We start from the raw sequence: 13,931 nt of genomic DNA on the forward strand, positions 1-13,931 counted from the left end.
CTTCTCTTCTTTCTGACTCTTACCTTCTTATGGGGGTCTCCCATAGGCAAAACAAAATGGAAGTCTGAGGGTACTAGAGTCTTCTGTGCAGGTGAACCTCCAGGGATAGGAGAAGAGCAGAGCTTGGATCTGGAGGGGAAGATAACAGCATACATAGGCATTTCACAAAAGAGGAAACACAAATGGCCAATAAACATACGAAAAGATGGTCTTCCTCATTTGTAGTCATGGAAATGTAAAATTATTTTACCAAAAATCTAGGAGTAGCTGCACTGACCATCAAAGGTAGAGAGTAGATAAATAAAATGTAGTTACAGTCCTACAGTGGAATACTATATAACAATGAAAACAAACAGGGTATTGTGCTAAGTGAAATTAGTCAGAGAAAGAAAAAAATCATATGACTTCACTCATATGAGGACTTTAAGACACAAAACAGATGAACATAAGGGAAGGGAAACAAAAATAATATAAAAACAGGGAGGGGGATAAAACAGAAGAGAGTCTTAAATATGGAGAATAAACAGAGGGTTACTGGAGGGGGTGTGGGAGGGGGGATGGGCTAAATGGGTAAGGGGCACTAAGGAATCCACTCCTGAAATCATTGTTGCAATATATGCTAACTAATTTGGATGTAAATTTTAAAAAATAAAATTAAAAAAAATAATAATGAAAACAAACTGTAGTCACAGGTATTAACATGGGTAAATCACACAATGTTGAATAAAAGAAATGAGACTAAGAACAATATATCCAGAAGGTACCATTTATGCATAAAGTTTAAAATAGGCAAATCCAAGAGTGCCCGGGTAGCTCAGTCAGTTAAGCGTCCAACTTCAGCTCAGGTCTCATGGTCTGTGAGTTCAAGCCCTGCATCGGGCTCTGTGCTGACAGCTGGGAGCCTGGAGCCTGCTTCAGATTCTGTGTCTCCCTCTCTCTCTGCCCCTTGCCTGCTTGCACTCTATCTCTCTCTCTCTCAAAAATAGATAAACTTCAAAAAAAAATTTTTTTAAAGTTGGGAATGGGCAGGGGGGCACCTGGATGGCTCAGTCAGTTGAGCATCCAACTTCAGCTCAGGTCATGATCTCATGGTTCATGAGTTTGAGCCCAGCATCAGGCTCTGGGTGGACAGCTCAGAGCCTAGAGCCTACTTCAGATTCTCTATCTCCCTCTTTCTCTGCCCTCCCCTACCTGCACTCTGTCTCTGTCTCTGTCTCTGTCTCTCTCAAAAATAAACATTACAAAAATTTTTTAAAAAATAATTATTACAAAGTTAGGATAGTGGTTACCTCTGGGGGTAGCAAAGGACATGCATGGGGAAAGAATACACAAAGGTATAATATTCTATTATTTGGCTGATGGTTACATAGTGTTTCTGTACATGCCACATTATATATTTCCTATTGTCCTCTGTATAGTATATAAATTTAACAGTAAATTTGTAAAAAGTAATATTTAAATGCAAATTTCTATTCTTGTTTAGTTGTTGGTCTATTTAAATTATTCTGCTTTAGCTTCTAAATTTTGGAAATTCCCAGTGCTTAAAACATCTAATTTCAAGAGCTAACCACTGTTGCCACAGTGGATTGTGCAATTCTAGTTAAAATCATAAAAAAATGGAGATAGCTTAGATTACGTTTTTGAATTAATGAAGATAACTCTAGACTGTGATTTAAATACTAAGATGGTGCACCAGTCTTCATCAGAAACTAGCAAAATATATATGTGTCAGAACAGATTTATAGAGTGAGACTGTAGCAGGATTCTCAGACAGATAGTCCTGACGCTGAGGCTTTTCTTTCCAGGAAGTAACTTTATTCCTGCCAGCATTGCTCAGTTGGGTTCGTACCTGGAGAACTGAGCCCTGAACACCACGTGGTGTAGTTTTCTATATACTTTTTACTTCTTTGTCTCCTATATATGGTAACACACAAACATGTAGTCTGGTTAAGTGGTCTCCTGTTACAAGGTTGTGAGGGATGTTGTCACATACACATATAGCCAGGTTGCTTTGAGGTTTGTTTTTTCTTACATTAGGGAGGGGACCCTACCACAAGACTTGGCAGTCTTTTTTTTTTTTTTTTTTTTTTTTTTTTTTCAACGTTTTTTATTTATTTTTGGGACAGAGAGAGACAGAGCATGAACGGGGGAGGGTCAGAGAGAGAGGGAGACACAGAATCGGAAACAGGCTCCAGGCTCCGAGCCATCAGCCCAGAGCCCGACGCGGGGCTCGAACTCACGGACCGCGAGATCGTGACCTGGCTGAAGTCGGACGCTTAACCAACTGCGCCACCCAGGCGCCCCAAGACTTGGCAGTCTTAATTTGTAAATCCTTATTTTTAAGTAGCTGAGACTTCCACAATGGAAGTGGTTTGGTCTGCCCTGAGTGTAGCAACTTGGTAACTTGCCACCTCTGAAACCTGCCCAACAGGAGTGGGATTTTTCTTCAGTCTGAACTAGAAGACTTTGAACTCTTCCTCCTAAGACTGAACCGCATTGGAGGTGTGATGCAAGATACTCTCCCCGTTCAAAACTACAGGTCCAAAGAAGGTTGGGATTTCCATTCTCACTTCATTCTCTATTGTTTGGAACACAGTCTGCAGTATCTTCTCTATGTCTATCTTGACCGTTACAAGTGAGTATTGAGAATTGATTTGTCCTTGAGCAGCACAAATCAGTTTCCTCTTTCCATACTACTTCTGAATGTGACTTTTAGGAAAATATTAAACACTCCCTTGAGGAATACTGATCTTTTTGAAATAGTGCCCCTTCACTCCAATACTTGGTACCTTAGTTCAGTGCTGCATTCAGCTAACTGCTTATCATGTGTTTTTTGTTGATGTTAATCCTGTAACATGTCTGTTAACCTATAAGATAACTACAAAGAATAAAATGAAAGAAATGCCTTAAAAGTTTAAAAGAGAGGAAGATTCTGAAAGTTAACTTGGAGTTACTTGATACCTTCATTACCAGGCAAATGAATGCTAAACAATTCTGTAAGATTAACAGAAGGTTATGAGTTCATAACCACTGCAAGGTATGTTAGGTATACTCTTAAATTGATATTTAGATAGATAGATATACATCAGTGTATACTGCCCAAGATCATTCTGGCTGCTCTGAATTGCTGTTGGGTCAGTGCTAACAAGACTATGTCTCTAATATAGGAGTACTTACAGTGTTCCTGGCACTAGACTAAGTACTTTACGTGCATTATCTCATCTAATTTTCACAAAAGGCCTATCGGGTGGTTATTCCAATCTCCATTACACAGATGAGGAAACTGAAGCATTGAGAGAGGCCAAGTGCCTTACTTACGGCACATGGCTCTCATAAATGGCACAGCCAGATTTAATTCTACTTAGATTTGATTCCAGAGTCCACCCTTAGGTGCTAATGAGAACCTTTTTATTTTATTTTGTGTATTAAAGACTAAGAATTCAAATAGATGGTGTTTTTCTGGTTCGTATCATTGAAGCTTATTTAGACACAGAAATGTTTTCCCCAAAGCTGCTGGTAAGAGAAGATTTAGAAGTCATATATTCAAAGGATCTATCCTGAGATTTAATTCCTCGGTCCTAGCTTCTCTGTAGTTGTGGAAGTTTTTAAAAGCCTCTGAAGTTTGAAAATGCTGACAAGTTTTTGTTGTTTAAAATAATAAAATATGACAGGACAAGGTATCTGTTAATCTTACAGAGTTGGTAAAATTTCATCATGGAAGTAAACACATTATAAATAAAATTATCTGTCTCTAAATTTTTCTCTATTTCTAGATCGTAAGTAATAAGTAAAACACAACACAAGATTGGAGTATATTATATTTACTTTTAATTCTGAAATTCCTTTTTTAAATGCTAGTTATCATCTGGAGCAAACATGATTGTAACCGTCTTATCCTGTGTGCTAACCAGAGTTTGTTCCTTTGTTTTATATACAGACTTAATCCTTCAAATTGTCCCTTTTTGGAAAAAAGTGAATTATATGAAGCTCACCCTTGGTTTGAATTTTTAGTTCAGTGTCGACAAGTTTCCGGTAATTTAACAGGTATGGGTGTACTGTATTAAATACAAAAATGTCGGGGTGCCTGGGTGGGTCAGTCGGTCGAGCATCCAACTTTGGTTCAGGTCATGATCTCGTGGTTCATGAGTTCAAGCCCCTCTTTGGGCTCTGTGCTGACAGCTCAGAGCCTGGACCCCGCTTTGGATTCCATGTCCCCTTCTCTCTTTGCCCTTTCCTTGCTCATGCTCTGTCTCTTAACGAAAAAACAAAAACAAAAACAAAAAAAGTCTGGCTAAATGATCTGTTAAATGGCACATAATTTGTGTTCTCTAAATAAATCATTTGTCTATAGACAAACATCTGACTATAACCTAGATTCAAGCTTTGTTTAAAAAGCAGAAGACCAAAAATGTTGCCCTCTTGCCAGCCAAGAAAAGCCAGACAGCATGTGTGCCAGTGTTCCCTTCCCCCTCAGCCTCAGGCTTGTTCTTTCTGGATATGTCTCATCTTACCAGTTTATCACAGGGTGAATTCCTGCTCTCTGGTAATGACACCCTTTTTCTATGAAGAAGTGGTCTGTCTTCCAGGTGTCTGCCCTGAATTTTTTAGTAAGTAACTCCAGATGGAATTTAAAAAAAAAACCACAGTATGTCTGGATTGTTCTGTCTTATGTAGTAGAGCTGCTGAAGGAGAGCTTTGCTCTGGTTATAATCAGAAAAGCCCTGTAACCCCTGCCCCCCTTGAGGGTTTAGCTGGTATTATTCCAGAGACTCCACTTGGGAAAGGGGACAGGCAAAGCCACTAACACAGGCAAGGAATGTCAACAGCCAATCTTTCACTTTTATGTAATTCTGGGTTTTTTTCCAATATAAAGAATTTTTTCATAATGTGGGTTGGGGTTTTTGTTCTGTTTGTTTTTGATGTTGATAATATGTTTATTGTAAAGAAAAATTGGACGCCACAGACAACTATCAAAAGGTAAAACTCTGCAGGTAGATAGCCTAGGTAGATAATCATCCACAGGCAACTCTTGATCTGTCTTCATGTATTTTGTTCTGGTTATTTTCTCTATCCTTTTTTTTAGCCTGCATTCATCCAACAAATGTTTATTAAGCTCCCACATCGTGACAGTCTATCTGTGAGAGTCAGTATTTCAGGCATTGATTTGTATGAGCTCTTTGCTGAAGACATTAATTTTAGGTTATCATTTGTTGTTAATTTGTTGTTAAAATTCCACGCCGCCCCCCCCCCCCCCCCCCCGTTCATTACTGCCTTTTAGTTTTGTTTATCTCAGTTGTTTGAACAGTTGTTTGTCTCAGTTGTTTAAATAGAAGTTTATTTTTATTTGGACAAATCTCTCATTTTCCTTTTTGATGTTTTCTTATTGCTTTTAAACTTAGAAAGTCCTTCATACTGTGGATAGTGAAAATTTTCTTCTCAGAATTATGTAACTCTTTCTCTTAAGGAAAAAAACCTACTCTTTTGTTTTCCAGATCCCAAATTGATCTTCCAGGCTAGCCTTGCAAATGCTCAGATACTGATTCCCAGCAACCAGGCCAGTGTAAGCAGTATGCTGTTGGAAGGACATACTCTCCTGGCCCTTGCTACTACAATGTATGCCCCTGGGGGTGTCAGCCAGGTACGGATAGCACTTTTACCTGTTATTGCAAAATAGGACTGATTTTAAATTTAGCAGAAATATCTATGGATTTTCTAGACCTCCTGTGATATTCAAGTATAACTGCTTATAAGTATCTCATTATATTAAAGAGCATAAAACAAAGGATGAAGTTTTATATTTTATATTATATTCTCTTAAGTTGAAAGGGAACTAATATGTGGTGTAGATTTTTTTTTATCTTTTCTTTCTTTCTTTCTTTCTTTCTCTCTTTCTCTCTTTCTCTCTTTCTTTCTCTCTTTCTCTCTGTCTCTCTCTCTCTCTCTCTCTCTCTCTCTGGATTTCAGAAGCCTTGTATTAGTCAGGGTTCTCCAGAGAAACAGAATCAATTGTGTGTGTGTGTCTATCTGGTATTTATTTATTTTTTTAAGTTTATTTTTTTGAGAGAGGGAGAGCACAGGCAAGGGAGGAGCAGAGAGAAGGAGAGACAGAAGCAGGCTCCGCACCACCAGTGCAGAGCCCTAGGAGGGGCTCCAACTCATGAACTGTGAGATCATGACCTGAGCCAAGATCAAGAGTCAGACTCTAAACTGACTGAGCCACCTAGGTGCCCTTACCTTTGTTTTTTAAACTCCAGGTTTATTTTAAGGATAGCACATCAGTTTCTGATTGCTCCTGGGAGTAACTGTATTTTAGATGTGTGGCTTAGGAATTACTGTCTACTATTTGTACTCTTAGGCAAAAAGGAAATCCTAATTTTTGGCTATCCATATAAACTCTTAAGGGACCCAGTGGAAATTTGCCCATCTCTGCTTCTTTCAAAGTATAGTATGCCTGGTTAGAGGGAACTGAATTAAGGGTGCTGTTTAACATCTAATCCTTAAAAGCTTCTTACTGATGCTAATTTAATATAATACTACATCCTCCAGATTATTGCAATGTATTTTAATTCATATGGTTATCTATTCCTCTGTTTATAATCACCTGTCAAAAAACAGTCATAGAATAACTTGAGCACTGAGGGAGAAAAACCTAGGTAGAAGTCATCTAGTCAAGTGGTTTTCTTTTTCCTTTAAAAATATTTACTATTTACTATTTACTATTTAAATATTTTAAGGGGTGCCAGGGTGGCTCAGCTGGTTGAGCATCTGACTCTTGATTTCACTTCAGGTCATGATCCCAGGGTCATAGGATTGAGCCTCATGTCAGGCTCCATGCTGAGTGTGGAACCTGCTTAAGATGGTCTAGACCTCTCTCTCTCCCTTTTCCTCTGCTCCTCTCCCCTGCTCACACATGTGCTCTCTAAATAAATTAAATAAATAAAATTTTAAAAAATAAAAAATACTCTAAACATTTTAGTAGCAGAGCCTTTTTTCAAACAGTTTTTTCACATATAGTTTGAAAACCACTGATCTAGTTGAACTTCCTAATCTTATAGATGAGGAAACTGAGGCCTGATGTTGAATATCTGGCCCAGGGTCACCAGCTAGTTTTTCCTAGAACCAGAATGAGAACTCTTGGCTTCTAACTCCTTGACCATTGGTTTTTTCACTTCCATGTATTTTTTCAAGCTAACCTTGTTTCATTCGTGTGAAAAAAAAAACCAAAAACCTGAAATTTGGGAAAGAGAAAACCCTTACTCTGTACCATGTGATCTTTTTATTTAGGTTGTTCAGAATGATGAAAATGAGACCTGTTTGAAGAAAGTAGATCCCCAGTTACTGAAGATGGCATTAACTCCTTATCCCAAGCTAAAAACTGCTCTATTCCCACAGTATACTGCCTCTAACGTCCTGCCACCTGATATTACACTTTACCACCTTATGCAGGTACAGTATTTAGGTGGATAGTATTGAGGGGTATCAGTCAAGATTCAGCCAGGAAAACAGAAACCTACTCTGGGTCTCTCAATGTTTATTACTTCTTTTTGAGAGAAACAGAGTGCAAGCAGGGGAGGGGCAGAGAGACAGGGAGACACAGAATAAAGCAGGCTCCAGGCTCTGAGCTGTCAGCACAGATCCCATGTGGGGCCCAAACGCCTCAACCGCAAAATCGTGACCTGAGCCGAAGTCAGACACTTAACTGACTGAGCCACCCAGCTGCTCCTACCCTGGGTCTTTCAAATAGGAAATTACACAGTAACAGCAGAAAGGAGAATCCAAACATGCCCTGGTGAGACAACCCAAAAACTGACGAAGAAGGAAGCCGTCAACACTCCTAAGGCTGCAAGAACAGTGCAAGAAAGTGGTGTCATCAGAACCCAGAAGCTGGAGCTGTCTCTGGGAGCTAATCTGACAACCTGGCTGTCTAATGAGAGCCGGAAACAGAAGGTGGAGCTGGAACCTTGGAGGAGATACCCCAGAAAACAAAGAAGGAAAAAAAAAACCTGGTTTCTCCCCTCTTCCCACCTTTAGTATCCATGTTGTTCTCTGGGCTAACCCTACTGGTAGCCAAAGGGCAAATGAGCTTGGGCAATGCAGTTCTCTGTAGGGGAAAGGTGGAAATGGATCTGAAAGCAGATAGTTGGCCAGCATACTTGTCTGCTGCTTTCATCGAAAGCCACTTCATTCTACACAGATAACTTGTGTCTCTCTCTTCTCAGTGAATCGAGTTATTTATTTAAATCAGTGCTTCTTAACCATTCTCAGGACAAAACCTCTTTAAGAATGTGAGTCCTCTATCCAGAAAAACTGCACATATATGTATAAGTTTGCATATATTTTCAAGGAATTCATATACCCTGAAACCTATTCAGGGATCTTCTGTTACGAACACATTCTTTTGTTCATTTCTCATTTCAGAGGGCTTTTGCTTTTTTTCTTTAGGTGCGCATATTTCCCATTAGGGTCTTTAATTCAACATAAACCTATAATCTATAAAGGTACAAAATTTCTCCAGTGTTAACAGTCCTTAATTTATAGAGTAGTCCTGCTCAGAATGCTCACTCCCCATGTGGGTGCCACTCCATGAACTGCTTGTTGCTGGGATGTGATGAGATTAGGATCTTGAACTATTATATAAATCTATGTTACTAAGTACACGGTTCAGTTCAGCAGGCTTTTGTTGTGTTTTTTTGTTTTGTTGTTTGATCTGTGTAGCAAGACACTCTTGAAGCAGGAAGCATTTAGCTGGATTTAAAGTTATTGCAAGTTTCTTATCTTATTGCAGACCAGTAGCACTGGTATAAACTTTAAGTGGATTATACCAAAGCAGTTGCACTGCCTAAAGTGGATTCAGCCAGCCTAGAACATAAGTGGTTCAGGTTGTTCTTTGTTCTGTTCTCAAGTTGACTGATGCAATTTTTTAGTCGTATTACTTTATGAAAAGTAGCCCTTCCTTAACACACCACAAATTCTTATTTAATTTTAAATCAAAGCTGCTTTTTCCTTAGCCACTCACATCTTGACTTAAAAGTTTTATTTCTCCTTTATCTTTTCTACCATCTGTTGATCATCTTTGCTAAATCTTTGGCTTAGACAAATTTCAAACAGCTATGGCTCCCAGCTTTCAAACCTTTTCTGACTGGCTTAACAACTTCCTGCCCTCTTTTTCCTTTGATGGCAGTGGTGGTTCGTTCACCACATTCCTCTAACCTTTGATCTACTTTTCCTCTTTCCTTTCTAGTCCTTTTAGCAAACAAAACATTGTCTTGTTTACATGGTAACATTTTTTAGCCTCTTCTCTTGCTTTTGGATTCCAAAAGTATTTCAAAAATCCATTTACATTATGATTGATGTTGTTTGAACCGAAAGAGAGTACACTTTGCAGATGTAGTTTGAAGTGAGGGGAGTCTGTAAAAGGAACACAGCCAGTTCTTTTTTTATTAACGTAGGAAAGTGTCTCATGCATTCTTTTTTTTTTTTTTTTTTTGTAAGTTGGGCTCAGAGAATTTATGTTCAGAAAGATAAGGTTGAAGAAGGGAAGCAGACTACCTGTGAAGTCTTTTCATACAGTTTTGTTCACTTATTTTAGAGTCAATTAACTTTTAATTCTGATTTCTCCCCTTTTTCAGTCATTATTGCCCTTTGATCCTAGCAGATTGTTTGGCTGGCAATCTGCCAACACACTGGCTATAGGAGGTAAGTCATTACAGGTATTTAGGGCTTTAGAAGTTAAGTATCTCAGCAGTGTTGACAGTAGAACTTAATTTATGTAAGGCCAATCCAGTTTTTTTCTCTGCTTTTTTTTGTTTTGTTTTTTGAGAGAGAGCATATGTGCACGAGTGAGTGGGTGATCAAGGGAGGGACAATGGAGAGGAAGAGAGAGACTCTTAAGTAGGCACCATGCCCAGTGTGGAGCCCAGTGGAGAGCTCGATCTCATGACCCATCATGAGATCATGACCTGAGGTGAAATGAAGAGTTGGTTGCTTAACTGACGGCTGCCAGGCACCCCTCACTGCTTTCCATTTTAAAAATAAAGATGCATTCCGATGGAAAACATTTTCTAGGAGACTGAACTGAAAACATTTCGTGAGTTAAAAGTAATTGTAATACATCACTAGTGCTATTCTTGCCGAGAAATATAAGATGTATTATCCTAAAGTGTATCTGTATTATCTATCTGCTTAAATTTCTCCCTTTCCAAAAATCCCTGTTTACAGTATAGTATTATAAATAAGATTAAGAGCATAGGTGTTGGCTTTAGACAAATCCTGGCTCGATCTTGGGTAAGTGATGTAAGCTTTCTTCAGTTCCCTACAAAATAAGGTTAATAACAGTGCCCACCTCACGTATTACATGAGAATGACAGGAGACAAAGTATTTAAAAAGCTCTTGGAGCTCTTGGCGCATGGTAAGCACCAGAGGCATGCACATTGCTGTTCTTTTTAGACCAGAAGCACTTCTCTGATCTTTTTTTTTTGGTGCCATGCTTAAACTCTACTTTTTCTTTTTTACTTTTAAATTTAGGGTTAGCCTTTAATGTCATGGTACTTGTGGTGTCTCTGCCGATATTACTCTAAAGTAGGCTTCAGATTAGTACTTTGCACATAATGTATACCCTGTAAATATTTATGGACATGCATAAAAATGAATTTTCTAATGTGTCCATTTTGTAATTTCAAATTTCAATATATTTAACTCACCTACTGCCCAGAGCTCGTGCAGTGCCAGACCTGTAATAGATATTCAATAAATATTTGTTGATGGCTGAATATAGTAGTGCGTATTGCATTCTCAAATGAAAATACTTTCTTAATCTCAGTGAAGTTACTACTAGAGTGTAGACTGATTCCCCTGTGCTGTTCTAATGCCTCCAACTCCAACAACTTCACCAGAATCCTGACCCCCTTTTGGAGACTGAGCACCGTACTGGGTACACTTGGGGAGAAGAGAGGAAGTTAAAGGCATATTCCCTGCCTGGTGTTGGGAAATATTTGAAGAAATAAAGCATAAAGTAAATGAAACAATTATAAAAACATAATGTGGATTTATGAGATTGGAGAATTGTATTTAATTAGAATGTTTACTTTTTTTTTCATATGGTCTTACCACTGAAAAGAGATGTAGAGTGACTGTGAGGTGACTTGGCTTCTGTGTCAGGGCAGAGAAAATTACCTTTTGGGTAGAATTTTTTCTTGTATACCCTCTCCATACTAGCCCCCAGCTGCTAAAAGATCACGGTCTTACTTGAATTAAAAACTAAAGTTAGCTGATTTGGTGCCAGGCAGTGCTATATACTTCACATGTATTCAGCAAATATTTAATGAGTGAATGAACAGTTTTATGTGTAATTACAAGTTACCAAAGTCACTGTGTTCGTACAAAGAATATAGATAAGGCATGTGACAATTTTTTAATCTTAAAGGTGGTAGACTTTTAAGTAATAGCTTTGTTAGATGACAGACACCTCTCTTCAAGTCTGTCTCTCTTTCTTTCTCTTTCTTTTTTTTAAGAACCAAGTCACAGTATAAAAAAATCCTTTTTTTTTTGGAGGATAATTTTTTTTTTTTTTTTTCCAGAAATAGGCTTTGAACTTTGAAAATAAGAGCAGATGAAGTTTTCCAAGAACTTGTTCCTTTAACAGTTCAAAATGTGGTTTCAGGGGTGCCTGGGTGTCTCAGTCAGTTAAGCATTCAACTCAATTTTGTCTCAGGTCATGATCTCACAGTTCATGAGCTTGAACCCCGCATCTGGCTCTGCACTGAAAGCACGGAGTCCTTGGGATTCTCTGTCTCCCTCTCTCTCCTCCCCTCCCCTGCTTGCACACACACATTCATTCTCTCTCTCTCTCTCTCTCTCTCTCTCTCAAAAATATAAATAAATGTTAAAAATATACATTTAGAAGAAAACAAAAATGTTTTTTTCATTTTTTTTTTTTTTTTATAGGTAGTGAGTGGCCTAAGAGGCAATTAAAGATTAGGGCTTGACCGAAGTGGTTATTTCATACTAACTTGTCACACGCAAACATCTTCTGACTTCAGATATCTCTAGAGAGGAAAAAATGTTTTTTTCTGTTATTTTCATGGGCACAGAGTAACTTTAAACTGAGCTACTCTGCTAATCTTAGAAAGATGGTATCATCATATAGCTAATGAGGTCCTCTATGAAAACATCATCAGAAACTATAGCTAGTGATAAACGGAAATTGTAGAACGGTATTAATATGAAGAAAAGGATGTTCTTAAAACTGTTTACTGGAGGAAGGTATAGTGAGTTGGCCTTGGTGAATAGAGGACTCATATAAATACGTTATGAAGGGATTTCATTGTGTTATGAGCTGCATGAATGAATTATAAAGCTCTTTTTGCAGATCATCAGCAGAGATTTTACAGGCTAAAGGATTATTGCCATTGTGAACTTAAATGATCATCAAATAGAGAATTACGGCATATAAAATAAGTTCCGTGAGGAAAAAGCATAAATTATAAGTTTTTTATGCAGCATTTCAGGTACATATTTTTGTGTAAAATGGAGGGCTACTTCTTCACATTAAAATAAACTATTACATTTTGGTGGTTCACAGTAATACACGGTGGTACAAAATGACAATAACAACTGGTTTTCTTTTACCATTGCAGAGTTAAGTTTCCCACATACAAATTTGGAATTGATCATGGTGAAGTGAAGAGGATTAATATTGCTTTACTTTCTCCCCAGATGCAGGGAGTCATCTCCCGCATTTTTCTAGCCCTGACCTGGTTAATAAGTATGCTATAGTGGAACGTCTGAATTTTGCTTATTATTTACAACATGGACGGCCTTCATTTGCATTTGGTACTTTTCTGGTCCAGGAATTAACCAAGAGCAAGACTCCTAAGCAGCTGTGAGTATTTAAAACATAATTTGTACTCTTAATAAAAGGCATATCTGAGTATTTTTCACATTTATTTGAAAAAAAATTCTGAAAATATATCACAGTTAAATAATTATATCTGGCTAGTAATTTAGTGTTCTTTTTTTTCCCCTTTGTGTTTTTCTGTATATCCCAAGTGTGGGGAATTTAGTATATCTTTGTTAATAGGAAAAAAGATAATAAAGATAATATTAAAATATTCTTTTTATGTCTTTTAAAATTCTGTTTAAAACAAAAAAATGACCCAGGAGCTTGCCAAATATTAGTGGTTCCTCTAAAGAGGGAATTGTATATATAATAAGATGTGAATTCTGTATTTATGATCTTCATTTTTTATAATTCACTTTTATAAAGTACAGAATTTGGAGAAGTATTTTATATAATCAGCTAAATATAGATTTACTTTATTTATTGATTTGTCTTATAGCTAACAAAGTAATGCATTTTTATGGTAAAATGTTCAAGTAATTCAGAATGGTGAAAAATGAAAGATAAGAGTCCCTGAGTCTCCTGTCTTCATCCTACATAGTAAATTAATACGGTTTTTTTTGTGTGCATCTGTCCTTGAAATTTGTCTACGCTTGTAAAACTAATATAAATGGGGACACTTTGGTGGTTCAGTCAGTTAAGTGTCTCTTGATTTCAGCTCAGGTCATGATCTCACAATTCTAAGATCGAGCCCCGCATGAGGGTCTGTACTGACAGCATGGAGCCTGCCTAGGATTCTCCCTCTCTCTCTGCTCCTCCCATGTGTGTGTGCTCTCTATCTAAAAATAAACATTAAAAAGAAATTTTAAAACAATATGTCAAGTTTAATTGGCATTAATTTTCTTGGTAGTATGTATATATATTCATAATTGATAAGATCACAAGTTGACAGTCTTTCAGAAGTTCTGTGTTCCTTGGATGAAGTTGGAAGCAAGAATAATTTGGCTTATAAACAGGTGTTTTAGGAGAAGGTGAAATGTAAGGGAATGGGGAGCTATGGAGACAACTAAAAACTGCCAAGAACTTAAATGG

At 37.6% G+C, this 13,931-nt stretch overlaps 1 protein-coding gene across 2 annotated transcripts in view; it reads left to right on the forward strand.

The window, feature by feature from the left end:
• SPG11 (SPG11 vesicle trafficking associated, spatacsin) overlaps positions 1-13,931 on the forward strand; it is an 86,903-nt gene that overhangs the window by 40,360 nt on the left and 32,612 nt on the right. For both annotated transcript variants that reach the window (XM_060618693.3, XM_060618694.3), the window contains 6 exons: positions 2,432-2,635; positions 3,938-4,044; positions 5,493-5,638; positions 7,285-7,446; positions 9,630-9,696; positions 12,716-12,881. In XM_060618693.3, coding sequence (XP_060474676.2) covers positions 2,432-2,635; positions 3,938-4,044; positions 5,493-5,638; positions 7,285-7,446; positions 9,630-9,696; positions 12,716-12,881 — 852 coding nt within the window. The remainder of the gene's footprint in view (positions 1-2,431; positions 2,636-3,937; positions 4,045-5,492; positions 5,639-7,284; positions 7,447-9,629; positions 9,697-12,715; positions 12,882-13,931) is intronic.

The sequence above is a fragment of the Panthera onca genome, chromosome B3 (assembly GCF_046562875.1).
Source record: "Panthera onca isolate mPanOnc1 chromosome B3, mPanOnc1 haplotype 2, whole genome shotgun sequence".
Lineage (NCBI taxonomy): Eukaryota > Metazoa > Chordata > Mammalia > Carnivora > Felidae > Panthera > Panthera onca.